The 18,593-nt window shown below is 36.3% G+C and overlaps 1 protein-coding gene across 1 annotated transcript; it reads right to left on the reverse strand.

Annotated features, from left to right (window-relative positions):
• Window positions 1-1,451: 1,451 nt before the first annotated feature.
• On the reverse strand, window positions 1,452-11,064 carry LOC466370 (olfactory receptor 52A5). Its single transcript, XM_054661721.2, has 2 exons — window positions 11,019-11,064; window positions 1,452-5,390 (listed from the first exon to the last, which is right to left on the reverse strand). Exon 2 carries the CDS (start codon window positions 5,328-5,330, stop codon window positions 4,380-4,382), a length of 951 nt encoding a protein of 316 aa, XP_054517696.1. The 5' UTR covers window positions 5,331-5,390; window positions 11,019-11,064; the 3' UTR covers window positions 1,452-4,379.
• Between the last annotated feature and the right edge of the window lie 7,529 nt (window positions 11,065-18,593).

The raw sequence follows: 18,593 nt of genomic DNA on the forward strand, positions 1-18,593 counted from the left end.
AAAACAAAATAACACATGTTCTCACTTGTAAGTGGAAGATAAACTTTGAGTACACATGGCCACAAAGAAGGGAACAACAGACACCAGCATTTACTTGAGGTCAGAGGGTGGGAAAAGGGTGAGGGTTGAAAAACTATTTATTGGGTATTACATTCACTATCTGTTTGATGAAATCATTTGTACATCAAATCCCAGTGATATGCAATTTCCCAGTTAAAAAACCTACACATGTTCCACCTGAACCAAAAATAAAGTTTAAAAAAGAAAAAAAAAAAAAGAGAACATTGATCGATCCCCGAGGAAAAAAGAAAAATCTACAGCGTAGGAAAATCTAACATAGATCTCTTTGTAACTGAAAAAACAAGGCAATAATTAAGTTTTAAAAATTCGACAAACATCGTATTTACACAAAGAATGAATGTAAGAAACAGGGCTGCACCTTTATGGTCACTGCCTTCAGGAACATTCCTTTATCCTAAATTCTAATCATAGTTCTTAAAGCATGGAATAATCTTAATAAATATTTGCTAAAGAAACTAAAACACATTAGGAGATAATTTTACTATGAATATAAAAATACTGTTTAACTTCTGTTAAACTAAGTTGTTTGCCAAGTACTACATCAGGAATATATTCACCTATCTTTTTTTGCCAAATATATTATACAATAAAAAATATATAAAAAATACATAAAGCATAACTAAAAAATCCATGTAATCCATCACAGTTTCTTGAGGGAAGGTTCAATACAATTGAATCACACTTCTTCTGCACTTTCACAATATTTCCCACCCTCCTTCCAGAGATAATCAATATCCTATACCTGGAGAGTATTATTTCTAATGTTTTTCTTTGTATTTTTACCAGTTCACTTTCCTCATTCTGACAACAACAATTTGACAGAATGAGATACATTAAATCTGTTGATCTCATCTTATTTCTGCTGTGCTCCATTTCTTTCATAGTTCATCTACGATCTTGCTTTCATTCTTTGCTTGCTATTCAACTATTTTATCTCATCTGGTCTCATCATATCTCATCTCATCTTTGAATTTAAATGTACACTTGTCTATTCCTTCTTCCCTGCAAATGAATTTTACTGAAGAAAAATACACAAAAATGTTGACGAGACTGGTTTTAAATGTATGACAAATAACATCAAATGGGTCTTTTAGTGATGTTTTTTAATGAAAGCTAACGATAGCCAAAAAGTGGAAGCATTGTAAATGTCTTTCAACTGATGAATAAATGAATAAAATGTGGCATACCCATTTAATGGAACATTACTCAGCCTTAAAAAGAAATGCATTACTGATATATGGTACATGGATGAACATTTAAAATATTACATTAATATAAGAATTAATTGAAAAGAATTGAAAAAAAGTCAATACAAGAGTTCACATATGTAATGCTTTATTTATATAAAGCGTCCAGACAGAAAAATCCATTGAAACAGAAAAGAGATTAGCAGTTGCTAAGACTGGAGATGGGGGAGCAGAAGTAATGGGATGTGACTACTAATGTATATAGATTTTTTTTTAGGATGACAAAAGTATTTTCAATTAGGTAGTGATGATGGTTGCACAGCCTTTATAATACACTAAAAATCATCAAATTGCATACTTTAAAATTGCAAATATTATGGCATGTGAATTCCATCTCAGTAAAAATAAACAATTGAATAAAGATCACCACGGTATTCTGTTGTCTCAGCATGCTTCTGAGAATGTTACACACAGCTCTGCCCAAAGACACTGACCTAGCTCCAGCTAGAGGATCATCAGCCACACAGCTATCCCGGCACTCTGCTCCATTCATTTCCGTCTCTTTGCACTTAATCCTGAAATCATTTTTCTCTGCATCTTAATTCTCAGAGTATGTACACCTGGGCCTACATGTTTAAGGTGTGTTTTAGCCTGGATCTGTGCTACATGCTTGGTGAGCCTTTTCTCACATATTCCTCACAAGTCTCTGAGGCTCGTATTGTTAGCCCCATTGTAGAGAAGAGGAAGTAACATGCCCAGGAGTATGTAGAATGTTAAAGGAAGGGTAATGGAGAAACCCAGACCTTTTTGATTCCTAGCTAGGATACCTATTTATCCATCTTTAACTTAAGGCAATCCCTTCGAGCCCTCAAACAATTTATTCTTGGAATAAATTTCTCCTTTTAAGATGTTCATTGCATCATAGTCAGGGCATATCAGTCTGACTCATATCTCAGCCCTCTAGCTGCTGTAGGTGGCTGTCCTTTACCTCGGATTCTGCATCCCATTAGCCAGAGCCCTCAATTGAAGAGCAATGGAGCAGATTCTCAGAAACTATGTGTACAACCTCATTTTGAGGCCAGGTCTTTTTTTATACCTTAAAAAAAGGTAATATGAACCCAGATCTTCAGCATGGAACAAATTTGACCTGTAAAGAAGACCAAAAAGCAACCAAGAAGTCAAACAGATCTGTGTGCTGACTGGGACCTAGCTGAAATCAGCTGGACCAGGTGCTGTACTCCATGGGGAAATTACTTCAGCTGGGGTTTCTTTAGCAGAGAACACTGGACAGGGACAACATTGTTTCAGAAACTAGTAATATTATTATGCACTGTAATTGTTCTTTTTATTAATTACAGGTTTAAATGGCTTGAAATGCCAACCCACAGTCTAATTATGACACAAATTTTTCATTTAATTTTTTTCCATTAGATAATGTGCATTTTTAAGATCTTTGTTGTTTGTCTTCCCTCATACTCCAGAGAATGAAAAAAAATGTGTCTTTTAGGATATATAATGTGTTTTTTTCTGATAGCCCTATGTTGAAATTTTTATTTTCTGTTGATTTTTTCCAATATGGGTGTTTTGTCTATTTTCATTTATATAATTTGGTGCATTTTTATACCAGATACTTTGAAATACAGTTTTTTCATTCACTCATGATTAATCTGTAGTTATCATCATATTGTTTGTTTTGGTTTCTTATTTAGGAGTATCACTTACTTATTATCTTCATTCTTTATCCTTCATGTATACTAACTTTTCTGAAAGAATTCATATATTTATGATTTTTTTTTCTTTTGGGAGGATGACTCCTCATTAATTATTCATTCTGCGTTATTAATGGCACAACCACTGAAATATTTAATGCTCTAATCCAGAATTAAAATGGTTATTTCATTATTAAGTTTTGCTTATCTAATTCAACAATTTTTAATATGTCTGCCTATCAACTAACATGTTGTTTTATCTTTTGTCATGTATTTTTGATTCTTTCTAAACATAGTTAATGTTTACATAAACTTTATTAAAAAAATATTATGACTCAAAGTCATTTCTACATTATTGACAAGATTTTTCCCCAAAATTATATGTATCTATTTCTGCCTCTTGAATGATATGATTTTTTACATCAGAACGTTTTACCGTATTATTTCTTTCTTTGACCATGCATCTTTTCAAAATTAGTGATTCAGATGACTCTCTCTGTCAACTTGATTCTTAAGGAAAAAAAAATTTGTTTGGTTCTAAGTCTTGACTAAAGTCCTTATTCAGGAGGTGTTTCTTATATGCCAGTTCTGGGTTTAGCTAATATATTGTTTCAGGTTTGCATAATGATTATTTCAAGTCTTCACCTTTCTTTTACCCTGATAATATTGGAATAAAATCTCTAGCATGCAGGTTTTCTGTATGGTAAGATTGCATATTACTTAGAGCCTCCAAATTTGTGGCTTTTGAATACCATTAATTGACACAAAGAAAATGTTTACTCTGTTCATTATTCAATGTCATTTTTACTTAGATTCTAAGAATTCTCAGGCATTGTCCCCTGTTTTCCTGATAAAGGGTAAATAAGATACAGTTTCTGTACTCAAGATGCTTTCAGTGGGTAACAGAATTTGTATGTTCAATTTTAGAACTTAAACTTCCAAATTTGAGTAAAACTCAAGTTAGGTAAAAATCAATAAAATTGTGTGGTTCTAGAAGGATATTTGATATGTAAGCCCAAATCACTGATTTTGTTTTCCTAAAAATGATATTTGTGAATATGTTTAATATTTTTCAATTTTTTTTGCATTCTCTCCTGTGTAAATTCCTTGGTGTTTATAGTCATTGGTTGCATTACATTAAGTTTTATGTTGTAGATATCAGTATTACTGATTTCATATTATTTTTATATTGATAAGTATTTCAGATAAAGTAGATAAGACACAGATAAATGATTCCAAATGTATCAAAATATAGATTCAAAGCAAATACTAAAAAGTGAGACATAGCTAGAATTACAGGTATGTGTTGAGCTAGTAGTTTGAGAATATTGATCTGTGACTTTCATTATATTTAGGTTTTTACTTAGAACCAACCCTAAATCTCTATAGGAGTCACTAATGATCAAGTTACTTTTTTGAAGAAAAACACTTTCAGAACATGGTCACGAATTTGCTTGGTCTTCACTCCATAGACAATAGGGTTGAGAAAAGGTGGGACTAACAGGTAAAGATTTGACAAGAGGATGTGAACATATGGTGGTATGTGTGAACCAAACCTGTGTGTGAAGAAAGAGAAGAAGGCAAGAAAGTAGAACTGTAGGAAGACACAAATGTGGGCAATGCATGTATTAAAGGCCTTGAATCGTGCCTCCTTCTGGGGCAGTTGAAAGACAGTGATAAAAATTTGGACATAGGACAAGGTGATAAATATTATGTCAAACCCTAGGATTGCGAAGGCAACAAATAGGCCATATATCTTGTTGACTCGGATATCTTCAGTAGCCAGCTTCACAATGGCCATGTGCTCACAGTAAGAGTGAGAGACGACTGTAGTTCGATAGTGTTTAAGACAGCATTTGATGAGCCCTAAGGAAGGTATTATAAGAATGGCAGCCCTGAGTGTCACCCCAAGTCCAATATGAGTTAAGAACTGCTGGGAGAAGATGGTGGCATGTCTCAAGGGGATACAGATAGCCACATAGCGATCCAGGGCCATTGCCAGAAGGATACCTGATTCAATTGCCTGGAATGAGTGAATAAGCCACATTTGAAAAAGACAGGCATCAAAAGAAATCTCTGGCAAATGAAACCAGAAGATGCCTAACATTTTGGGAAGAATGCAGGTGTTAAGTGCAATGTCTGTGGCTGCCAACATGGCCAAAAAAATGTACATGGGTATATGGAGGCTGTTTTCATATTTGATTATAACTAAAATTAGGGAATTTCCAATCACACCAATAAGATACATGGCAGAGAAAGGAATCCCAATCCAACACTGCACTGACTCCAGACCAGGAATCCCAATTAGTATAAACGCAGAGGGCATGAAGACTGAGCCATTGAATGTCGGCATGATTTGTTCAGCAGAATCAAGTGGTAGACTTGCTGTCTCATCTTCTATTCTCTGTTGACCCTTGATGAATTAAAAATTAAAAATATGTTAATTTATTTTAGGAAAATATACTTTAGTTATTTTAGGAATGTATCATGTTGTATTTTCTATTCTAACTAATCTTCTCTAATTTTCTGTCTCCTTTACCAAAGTCACTGAAAGACAAACATCAGGTTCTGTTTCTCCATGTCTTAATCATTTTCAATGGGCAAAATTAAATGGATTAGATGGCTTTTTTCTGGTTCATGACTATTGGATCAACAATATTTTACGTTTATTACTCAGCATTATATACTTTTTCTGTGACTTACCAATTGAAATTGTAAAAAAAAAAATATTATTTAATGCAGAGCAAAGAATTTTAAAACTAGACTTCATCTACATTAGCCATAAAGAAAGGATCCACAGGCCGGGCACAGTGGCTCATGCCTGTAATCCCAGGACTTTGGGAGGCCAAGGCGGGTGGATCACGAGGTCAGGAGATCGAGACCATCCTGGCTAACACGGTGAAACCCCATCTCTACTAAAAATACAAAAAATTAGCCAGCGTGGTGGCCGGCGCCTGTAGTCCCAGCTACTTGGGAGGCTGAGGCAGGAGAATGGCATGAACCCGGGAGGTGGAGCTTGCAGTGAGCCAAGATCACACCACTGCACTCCAACCTGGACGACAGAGTGAGACTGTCAAAAAAAAAAAAAAAAAAAAAAAAAAAAAAAAAAAAGAAAGGATCCACAGTGCTGTAGACCATTCTGGTCGTAATCAGAAGACAAGTTTGACTGAAATGTTCTTTAGTTTTGAAATCCACTGGCTGTTTTTTCTTTTTTTCCAGGTTAGTTTTTTTGTAGTCTGATTCTTCTCATATAGGCTCAAAATTATTTCAACCTAATTTTTCAAACTTTCAGTGTCTTCTCAAAACCCAATCATATATCTTATACATTGTCCTGTGCATTCTCTAACAAAATTAATTCCTTATTTTTGAATTCATGGGTCTTTTCTTCAGCACTTCCTATCAAAGCTTCTTCTCACCTACCATGCTCAGCCATGTGCACATCTCTTGTATTAATATCAAGTGCCAACATATACCCTCTAATTTTCATTACCTAGAAATAGGCATTGTTACCTCCCTAAGCCTGAACCATCATCTCTTCTTAACAACTTGAAATTACATGAAACTCTCTAAGAAATGTTATAATTTTTTTCTTTACATAAAACTTTATATATCTATACATCTTCTATCTACTCAAATACAATTATTTATGTAAAGGTGAAGATTTTCTTTGGCACGTTATTTTGCATAGGACTGTTTGAATACTCTTTTCTGTCTCTGCCCTTCACTGGTAACTCCAACATGTAACACTCTAGGCTTCCAGAGCCTTCTATCTCTGTTACCAGGGGACAAGTGTCAGTGTAGAGTGGCTTTGCCTTCTCATCATCCAAAGCTCAAGGGCTTTTTATTGTCTGAATTAATCTCTGCTTCAAGAAAATATTTGCATCACAAAATATATGAAATATTAAATAATTTACATATTACCTGTATTTTCTTTTAGTAATTGCAAAACTCACTCTCCGAAATAATTTAAGTAGACTGCAAAATAGATAAAGATAGTAGTGGGGGGCCAACAAGGAAAAATCTCACCAACCTGCCAGCCTCATCACCTTTCAATTGTCTATTTGTTTAATTTTTTCTTTTTCCCCGATATACTTAGATTGTTTCTGGGAAGTGAAAGAGCATGTATAAGCTATCTCCAGCAATTGCAGAAGCATCTCTTTCTTTCTTTCCATAAAACTTATCCAAAAAATAAATTAGAGGTTTATTATTTAATGATTTTAATTAACAAAGATTTATTAAGTATCCACTATGATCCAAATATTGTTTGAAGCAATTGAGAAACAAAGATAAATTTATTTATTCCATATTTATTAATTATCTACATTTTGCTGAATGTGTGGACTTCAAAAAGTAACATGTACCATTTATTAAATATGTGTTAAAAATCACTCAGTTAAAATCTTTAAACATTTTACATTGTTTTACCATTCTTAATTTATGAAATTAGCATTGAGTATAGTAATATATTAATATTAATATAGTTGATTATATTAATGAAAGTCTAGAACTTCTTGTTATAAGTAAATACACTTGGATCAAAATTTTATGCCGTATTTACCCAGAAAGAACAAAATATGCAAATTTCTGTCCTCTAAGATTTTTTTATTTATTTTTTTTTTTAACTTATTTTTGAGATTGTTGCCCAGGCTGGAGTGCAGTGGCACGATCTCGTCTCACTGCAAGCTCCGCCTCCAGGGTTCACACCATTCTCCTGCCTCAGCCTCCCCTCCTGAGTAGCTGGGACTACAGGCACCCGTCACCACGCCTGGCTAATTTTTTGTATTTTTAATAGAGACGGGGTTTCACCATGTTAACCAGGATGGTCTCAATCTCCTGACCTTGTGATCCGCCCGCCTCAGCCTCCCAAAGTGCTGGGATTACAGGCGGGAGCCACCAAGCCTGGTCAAGATTTTATAAATATAATTCAATAAATAAGGATTACAAGATATATGTATCAGAGTGTAATTACGTGAGGCTGGGTGATGTAAAAATATACCAACTATTTTCATCAGTGAGCTTGTTAAGATTCTGATGGACATTACTCCCCAATCACTTTAATTTATCACATAGGTATAGGACGCACAGTATAGAACACGTTTATTATATGCTACCTGTTTGATATATGTCCACTTCTTGAACAACATACCATCCAAATGTAAATAAAAAATAAAAGTTTAAGTCCCTTCAACCATTTGAATGGACTTTCTCCTGATCCAAGGCACTCTAAAATTTAACCTGAAAGGCTGGTTCAGGCCATGAAGGGAAGTGGGGGTGAGACATGCCTCATTACATCTCTCCAGCATTAACATCAACACAGACCTTAAGTCTAACAAGAAACATTTACAATCTGTTCTCTCTCAAGCCTGCTACCCAGAGGCTTCATCTGCATGATAAAACTTTGATCTCCATAACCTCTTACTGCAACTCAGATATTCCTTTCTAATTGCCAATTAGAAAAATTTTAAACCTACCTACAAACCTGGAAGCACCCCTGATTTCTGGACCTAACCAATGTATTTCTTAAATGTATTTTATTGAAGTCTCATGTCTCCCTAAAATGTATAAAACCAAGGTACACCCAGACTACGTTGGGCACATGTTCTCAGGACCTCCTGAGCACTGTGTCCCAGGCCATGGTCACTCATATTTGGCTCGGAATAAATCTCTTCAAATATTTTACAGAGTTTGACTCTTTGTTGACATATATACTGGGCAATAATCTCCGATTTGGCTCAAAAATATTTATTATTGCCTTTATCAGAAATATTGCTCTGATTAATTTAACAGGGCCACATGAGTAATAGTTGAGCTGGAGACTCTTTGAAAGGTAACATACAAATTCAAGCTTTGACAATGTATATACTGAGTAGTCAGAGAAAAGACAGCAAAAAGAGACGATGAAGCAAGTGAACAAAATAGCAAGTAAATAAAATAGAAAAGCAAGCCTTCAATCAAAAAGCCCATAGACCATGTTGAGAAAATAATGACCTTTCTTCTGGATAGTTTTTCATTTCCATTTCTATTTCCACCTCCACTTCCACCTTCCATTAGGCCTAATTTGTTTTTCTGGGGCAGACTTTCTCAATCTCAGCACTGACATCTTAAGCCAAATAAATTATTTGTTGTGGGAGATGTCATCTGTACGGTAAAAGGTTTAGCAGCATCTCTGGCTCCTATCCATTGAATGCCAGTAGCACTTCCTTGTAGCAACAATAAAAAATGCCTTCAAGCATTGCCAAATGTCCCTTGGATGCATGAAGAGGGACATATCTCTGGTTGCTAGCAGTTATAACCTAAGACTTCACATTAGGGGGGAAAATAAGCCCTTAATTAAATAAAGATTGATGAATTTATGTATGTTAAATCAAACTGGGCAGAATAAAACTGGGTATTGAGGGAAATATTTTTTCAGTAGATATTGGCCAGATAAAGGAGATAGACAAGGGAATTCTTTAAAGACAAAATAGTTTGTATAAAATCACAGAAGTATGAAACACATGCTGGAAATACATATCAATAAATATTTTACTACATAAACTCGTTCATAAACAGAAATAATAGTTGGTTAAATGTAAAAGGGAAAGGATCAAATGTAAAGTTACTATTTTAAGCCAAGTAATAAAAGTTTGTAAGTGATAGGCCAGACCTTTGGCCTTTTAAAAATTCTATCTGCTAGCAGGTTAGCAAATGATTTTAAGGGAATGAGAGCAAGGGCATAGTAAGATCTTGTTAGAAAGGTATTTGTGATAGTCCAGATGGGATACTATAAAGTAATGTGACAATAGTGAAGGATTAACAACAAATCAAAATCTGTGAGGACCCACCAACATGATGTAAGGGTACATTGAGAGATGAGGCAAAACATGTTCTTGGACTGAGAATTACTGCACTGGATGAGAAAAGGCAGCCTGGGGAACAACTTTGTTTGCACAAATATGCATATGTTTAAAGGAAGAAGAAAGCTTCCCAAAGTCCTTGAAATTCCTGGGCCAAAGTCAACACGCTAGAAACTTACATCTTGCATGTGTGAATAAACCCTGAATAACTACCACTCCAGTTGTGATACAAGCTAATTCCAAGGATCTAAAACTACTAAGTGATTTAGGAGTCTAAATTTACACTCCCTCCTAGAGTTAATCCACAGTATCTACAATATCAGAAATCTCATCCCTTTATATCATCTTTAAAGTTACCATTTGATCTCTGCCTGAAACCTTCCCGTGACAGAAAACTCTCTCCCTCTCTCTCTTTTTTTTTTTTTCTGAGATAGTGTGCCACATCGCAGGACAGCTTCCAGTGTCAACGAGGTCTTTTTATATAGAGCTCCAAACTGCCTCCCTCTTAATTTCTCATAAAGGTCTGAAATCTACATTTTAATAATAGACACCAGTCATAGATAATAGCAGTGAATTCTACAGAACCTGAAGCTGGTCAAGAGAGGTCACATCCTAGACCTGCTATTGCTTGGCCTTGCATGCCCTTGAGCCAGTTGTGAAATTCTAACTACCTCAGTTTCCTCATTGGTAAAATAGAAAGAGACACATTACAGAGTGATTGTAAAAATTAATGACATAATCCATTTCAAATATTGAGAAATAAACAAAAATGTGTTGATTGGCACCGGCTATTTTTCTATAAGACTTTATCCTTCTCATCCCATGAAATAACTTCACATATTTGATGACACAGTGAGCAGTTCTCCTAAATCTTCTCCAGTCTAAGCACGTTCAATTTTCTTGGCTTTTAGCAAATAAACTTTCCATTTGCTTATCAGCCCAGATAATCATTCTCTAGATGTCCTCCCATTATTAAATCTCACTTTAAAATATGTCACCCAGCATTTCATCGACTGATCATAAATATTCTGAAAAGCATGAGATACCATGAGACATCATTTTAGAGTTTGAACACTCAACTATTTTAAGATTCTGTTGCATTTTTATCATCCTGGCATATTGAATCGCAGGAGATGTATGTCCTCTTTAGAATGAATTCTTCATTTTCCCAAATACCATGCAGAATCTCAAGCTCAAAGACTTACCAGGGATATCAATGGACTTATAAGTAGAAGCCATAGAGGAGAACTCTTTTTTGTTTATGTTTCAGGCAGTGAACCCTGAGCATTTTGTATTACAAAAGGCCCCTTTGGGATTGGGTCTCACAAATCTCTGGCCAGCCTTGAGGACCACTTGGGACAAGAGTGAAACAAGAGGCAGAATATGGTTAAGAACTCAGAAGATTCATTAACTAATCGAGCTCTGTATCTAAAAATACAAAACAGAAACAAAAAGAATCTCTTCAGGACTTGGAACCAAAATGAACTCCTTTTACAAATTCATAAGAGATGACAGTGTACCATGATGACAATGTCATCACAGCACTTAATTATAAAAATAATGAGCCAATAAAGGGAAATTAAAACGTCTTGAAATATTCAGACTAATCAGTGTAGACAAATGCTGACAGATAATTAAAGCAATATTTTCGTAGTTTAATTCCTGTATGATAAGCAATTATTTCTCATTAGGTTCATGAAAGAGGCTGACTTTGAAAAGTGTACCTCAGGGCCCCAATCACAGTCACTCTCTGAGCTTCTTCTGCATGAACTTTGGTGACACAAATCTTTCTTATATACAAACCAGCTCTCCTCAAGTTGTCCCAGTCATGTCAGAATTCTGACACAATGATATGTATTTTTCAAAAATGTTAGTGCAGTCATAATATCTATATCAACTTTGCGTTGGGGACTAGAATTTTTAACGTTTATTTCCTTAGTTGTGATAAAAGAAAAACTTCAGCCAAATTAAATTTAGAAAAGTTTAACTGAGCAATTTGCAAATTGGGCAGCCTCCCCGCAAGCTAGAAGAGTAGGCTCTGGGACTCCAGCGCAGCCACATGGTGGAAGATTTATGGACAGAAAAAGGAAACTGAGGTAACAGAAAAGAGAAGTGAGGTACAGAAACAACTGAATTGATTACAGGTTGGCGTTTGCCTTATTTGAACATGAATCGAGCAGGTGTCTACAATTGATTGACCAAAACTCAGTGATTAGCACAAGCATTATACCTCCACTTGTTATAGTTCACAATATACAGAGAAACCCTTGAGCCGAAATTAAAATATGTAAGGAGGCAGCTTTAGGCTAAACTTGGTTTTACAGTTGAAAAAAGAGTTTGTGCCTTACAAAATGGATTTTACAAGTTGAACTCATAAATACAAAGAATAAAGTGATGGTTACCAGACTTTTGGGAGACAGGAGGATTGGGGAAATGTTGGTGAAATGACAAAAAATTTCAGTCAGATGGAGAAAATCAGTTCAAGAGATATATTGTACATCAAGGTGACTATAATTCATCAACATATTATATATACTTGAAAATTGCTAAGAGAGCAGGTTTTTAAGTGTTCTCACAACAATAAAAAAGATAAATATGTGAGATGCACGTCACTGATAAGCAGCTCTATTTAATCATTCCACAATGTATACATTTATCAAAACATCATGTACACCACAGATTTATACAATTTCTACTCATCAATTAAAAAGGAAAAAGGAAAAGGGATTGACAGCTTTGGCCTAAAGTAGAGAGAGGGAAAAGATTCCCATTCTCTGCATAGTGCTGGAAGTCTTGAAGACTGGATTTCTTGCATCTGCCTGAGATATATGCTCTTGCCAAGAGTCACACTGCTTTTCTCCTGTCTTATTGGATCTGGACTTATTCAGGAGACCTGTTCTTTTTACATATAAAGAGCCAGTGACTCCATCTTGTCAGTAACCTCCCGTAAAATTATATCCAACCTAGAAAAACCAATGGTGTTGAATTAAGAGCAGTTATGTACTAGAACCAGCTCATATCATGCCTATAAGAGCTGGTTTCAAGCATCTCTTTCCAGCTTTGCTTTCACTGACTTCACGTTGGTAGCTTGACATCAGCCATAGCCGGAGTATTTACATCAGGAAAGTGAACAAACAATGCAAATAAGAATGCCAATCCCTGACACAAATAACAACATATGAACCCCAAATAAAATGAAATATTTTCAGGAAAAGTAAGATAAATACTTTTCAGATAGATATGAAGTAGGCTCAGGTAAAATCTGTACACTTCTGAAATCTAAATACTACTTTATTATTTATAGAGTAACTAACAAATATGGACCTACTGAATGGCTCCAAAGATACTTTTGGAAACATGCAAAAAAATGTGTGAACCTCAAGGAATCACAATGCTAGAATACCAGAGACAAAAATATTACTAGATACTATTTAGTTAAAACCCATTGGAACAATGGGGAAAACATCTGTTTTAGACGCAATGTGACTCACTACTTTGGTGACTGATATGGATCCTTAGTACTCATGCTAATAAATAAAAACAATGGTTTGCATAAGCATTTTAATGGAAATGTATACCCCTGAAAAATGTAATAGGAAATAAAATGCGTTTTTTAAAATAGACTCCTATCTGCACGTTTTTCAGAGAAAAGCAGAAACAAAGCATTTGAGTTAAAATATAACAGAAACAAAATTTGAATAGCTTTTACTATGGATGGTTGATAAAATTCATCTAGTGAAAATAAATGTTTTAATGAAATACGAAAATTTAAAATACAAAGGCCTGACCATATGTATATGACGTGTAGAATTTTACAAATTAAGATGGATGTCTTTACCACGCAAAAAAAGAAGGGATCATGGAAAAGCTTATATTGGCCAGAGAATTACCTACTAAGTTCAAAAGTAGAGTCATCTATATGATGGACTATTAATCACAAAGATAAATGAAGTTCTGACTTATGCTAAAACATCAATGAACCTTGAAAAGATTATGCTAAGTGGAAGAAGCCAGACATAAAAGGCAACATGTGGTATAAACCCACTTATATGAAGTATCCAGAATACACAAATCCATAGGGACAGAAAGTAGATGAGTGATTACCAGAATCTGGAAGCAGGAAGAAATGGGGAGTGACTGCCAGTGGGTATGGAATTTCATTATTGGTGTGATTAAAATGTTCTGAGGCTGGGTGTGATGGCTCATGCCTGTAATCTCAATGCTTTGGGAGGCTGAGGTGGGCAGATAACCTGGGGTCATTAGTTCGAGAGCAGCCTAGCCAACATAGTGAAACTCTGTCTATACATAAAACAAACAAACAAAAATTGTAAAAATTAGTTGGGCATGGTGGCACATGCCTGTAGTCCCAGCTACTTGGGATGCCGAGGCAGGAAAATCACTTGAACCTGGAGGTTGCAGTGAGCCAAGATCATGCCACTGCACTCCAGCCTGGGTGACAGAGCGAGACTCCATCTCAATAAGGAAAAAAAAAAGTTCTGAAATTACAGGGTGGTAATAGTTGCATTATTTTCTGACTATACTAAATCCACTGACTTGTACACCTTTAGCAGGTTAATTATTTGGAATGTGAATTATATCACAATTAAAAATAATAATTGGCTTAGCATGGTATACACAGACTATACAAAAAAACCACTAGATATATGTTTTCAAACATCAGGATATGATAAATAAATATGGTGATGTAATTTGATAACCAAGAAGGAAGCATAGCTCAAATGTAAATGCAAAACCTTTATTCTGGGTAGAAAGGATATATGGAAATCTTTTGTACTTTCTACTCAGTTTTTCTGTAAACCTAAATTTTATCCAAAAACCAAAGTATATTAATGAAAAAACAATAAAATAATAGAAAAATCTTTTTTTTTTTTTTTGGCGGAGTCTCACCCTGTTGTCCAGGCTGGAGTGCAATGGTGCAATCTCAGCTAACTGCAACCTCCACCTCCCAGGTTCAAACTATTCTCCTGCCTCAGCTCCCCTTATAACATGTATACAAAGATTCACATGTACCCATTATCACAAATTGTTCATATTTTGCCCCATTGTACTTTATCACTAGTTCAGTAGGTAGGCAAAAGGAACATTTTTTTTTTCTGAATGGTTTACAAATAATTTGAAGACATGGTTACCCTTTATATCTAAATTTTAAAGTTTGTATTTCCTAAGGAAAAGATATTACATTGTATAACTATGGTATTATAACCAAGATGAGGACAGTTAGCATTGAAATAAAATTATAACCTAATATAAAGTCCATGTTTAAAGTTAGACAAGAGTCTCAACAATGACATCTATAGCTATATTTTCTTTTTTCAGAATCCAATCCAGGAATACCCAGTGCAGTTAATTTTCGTGTCTCTTTAGACTTCTTGAATTTTCAAAATATCCTCAGCTTTTCTTTTACATCTTGGATCTGTGAATAAACCCTGAATAACTACCACTCCAGTTTTGATACAAGCTAATTCCAAGAATCTAAAACTACTAAGGGATTTAAGAGTCTAGATTTACACTCCCTCCTAGAGTTAATCCACACTATCTACAATATCAGAAATCTCATCCCTTTATATCATCTTTAAAGTTACCATTTGATCTCTGCCTGAAACCTTCCCATGACAGAAAACTCTCTCCCTCTCTTTTTTGTTTTTTTTCTGAGATAGTGTGCCACATCGCAGGACAGCTTCCAGTGTCAACGAGGTCTTCTTTATATAGAGCCCCAAACTGCCTCCCTCTTAATTTTTTTCTTTTGCTTTCTTGATAGTGGAATTTTTGACGAACATCCATTTACTATTTAGAATTTCCATCATTTCAGGTTTCTTTGGTGTTTCCTCATGACTAGGATTCAGGCTATGCTGTTTTGCTTGTTTGTTTTTAATATCGCAGAATAATATAGCCTTTCTCTGTTCACAATATCATTCATCACATGATGCTGATATGCTCTAATATTAATGTGGTTATTTTCAGTCACTTGGTTAATGGGATGTCACTCTGGATTCTTGGTAAGTTGCTATTTTTCTCTTTGTATTTCATAGAAATCTGTGAAAAAATACATTTATTGAGACGATTTAAATAGTCCACTCCTCTGAACACTTTCACTCATGAGTTTTTTTATTCTGTTTATGAATTTTTAAATCTATCATACCTTTCCTATTTATTGGCATTACACTATAAAGAACATTCCCTTTTCCCAAATTTGTATTGCTTACTTATGTTTGTATAGATTCACAGAATCTGATTTTATTCAATGGGCTATAATCCTTTGCCATAATTATTTCTTTTGATGCTCAAAATTTTCTAAATTTCGCCATAAGGAGCTCCTTCCAACTAGATCTTGGGTCCTTTCCACATGTTCCAATCATGCTTTGAGTACTTCCTTACTTTCTATCTCTGCATCATCATTTCAAATTACTTTATGCTTTTTCAGCTCAAGCCACAGAAACAGATATTTTTCCGAAAAGCCCTGGTCTCTTTCTGTGAACAAAGTTATTAAGAAAATCAGTATCTTGAAACAAGGATTGTTTATTCATTGCCATTGTTTGTTCATTGCTTTTGGTTCCTACAAGTGAACAGAGGAAATACATGCACACACACACACAATTATATAATTACATTTGCATATGTTTGTATCTCTCTTTATTAAAAACAATGAATCCATACTTGCAATTGCAATTGGAATCCAAACCTTCAAGATTCTTTCTAGTCTCAATACTTTACATATAAGTAATTATTTTCTTCACAAGTATAAAAATTATCTTCCATTATCGTCAACAGTTTTTCTCATTTCTTCAAGCCTAGAATACCCAATAAATAACTCCCATATGGCTAGCCAATATTACTATGAAAAGCAAATGTAATAGCTGTTTGGTGTTTGTTTATACTACTCTTTTGTTACTAAGAAAAAGACAGTAAAATGAATTGATCTTAAGCTTATTTTTTGCAAATACGTTACTCATTATCCTGTCAAGATATAGAATATTTTCTGCATTCCAGAAAGTTTTCCCAACATGACCATTCCTACTTTTTCAGGGGAAAGCATTGTTGTTTTAAAAAAAAATTACTTTCAATTAATTTTACCTGTCCTAGTGAGAGGTGACAGTGTGCTGGCAGTCCTCACAGCCCTCGCTTGCTCTCGGTGCCTCCTCTGCCTGGGCTCCCACTTTGGCCCCACTTGAGGAGCCCTTCAGCCCGCCGCTGCACTGTGGGAGCCCCTTTCTGGGCTGGCCAAGGCCTGAGCCGGCTCCCTCAGCCAGGAGGTGTGGAGGGAGAGGCGTGGGCGGGAACCAGGGCTGCGCCCAGTGCTTGACCAGCGCGAGTTCCGGGTGGGCGTGGGCTCGGCGGACCCCGCACTTGGAGCGGCCGGCCGGCCCCACCGGCCCTGGGCAGTGAGGGGCTTAGCACCTGGGCCAGCAGCTGCTGTGCTCAATTTCTCGCCGGGCCTTAGCTGCCTTCCCGCCGGGCAGGGCTCGGGACCTGCAGCCCGCCATGCCTGAGCCTCCCCCACCACCCCTTGGGCTCCTGTGCGGCCCGAGCCTCCCCGACGAGCGCCGCCCCCTGCTCCAGGGCGCCCAGTCCCATCGACCACCCAAGGGCTGAGGAGTGCGGGCGCAGGGCGCGGGACTGGCAGGCAGCTCCACCTGCAGCCCCTGTGCGGGATCCACTGGGTGAAGCCAGCTGGGCTCCTGAGTCTGGCGGGGACGTGGAGAACCTTTATGTCTAGCTCAGGGATTGTAAATACACCAGTCGGCACTCTGTATCTAGCTCAAGATTTGTAAACACACCAATAAGCACCCTGTGTCTAGCTCAGGGTTTCTGAATGCACCAGTCCACACTCTGTATCTAGCTACTCTGGTAGGGACTTGGAGACCCTTTGTGTGGACACTCTGTATCTACCAAATCTGGTGGGGAGGTGGAGAACCTTTGTGTCTAGCTCAGGGATTGTAAAGGCACCAATCAGCGCCCTGTCAAAACAGACCACTCGGTTCTACCAATCAGCAGGAATGTGGGTGGGGCCAGATAAGCAAATAAAAGCAGGCTGCCGCAGCCCGCAGTGGCAAGCTCCTGGTAGCTTTGTTCTTTCTCTCTTTGCAATAAATCTTGCTCCTGCTCACTCTTTGGGTGCACACTGCCTTTATGAGCTGTGACACCGCGAAGGTCTGCAGCTTCACTCCTGAAGCCAGCCGGACCACGAACCCACCGGGAGGAACGAACAAATCCAGACGCTCCACCTCAAGAGCTGTAACACTTACTGTGAAGGTCTGCAGTTTCACTCCTGAGCCAGCGAGACCACCAACCCACCAGAAGGAAGAAACTCCGAACACATCTGAACATCAGAAGGAACAAACTCCGGACACGCTGCCTTTAAGAACTGTAACACTCACCGCGAGGGTCCGCGGCTTTATTCTTGAAGTCAGTGAGACCAAGAACCCACCAATTCTAGACACACTAGAACATCATATAAATACTAAAATATGAACTAATCAGTTTTACTCACTAAAAAGTTTTTTTTAATTATGATCCATACTTTTGCATAGCTTATTAGTTTATTTATGAAGTGTCTAGTAAAATGTTTTGCACATTTTTGTCTTTTATATGGAGTTATGAGTTATTTATATAAAATTTAAAAAATATATAATTCAGATTTAAGTTTTTTTGCATGATTTTAGTCTGTGTATTGCTTGTTAATTTTCTTAGCAGTATACTTTTGCTGTAGTCGAAATTGTTGATAAGGTTATATCTTGTTGCTTCCTGTGTCGTAAGAAGGA

This window comes from Pan troglodytes, chromosome 9 (assembly GCF_028858775.2).
Source record: "Pan troglodytes isolate AG18354 chromosome 9, NHGRI_mPanTro3-v2.0_pri, whole genome shotgun sequence".
In the NCBI taxonomy this organism is placed as follows: Eukaryota; Metazoa; Chordata; class Mammalia; order Primates; family Hominidae; genus Pan; species Pan troglodytes.

Coding starts and splice junctions, on each gene's coding strand:
- LOC466370 (XM_054661721.2), bottom strand. CDS start 5,330: ATGCCGACATTCAATGGCTCAGTCTTCATGCCCTCTGCGTTTATACTA.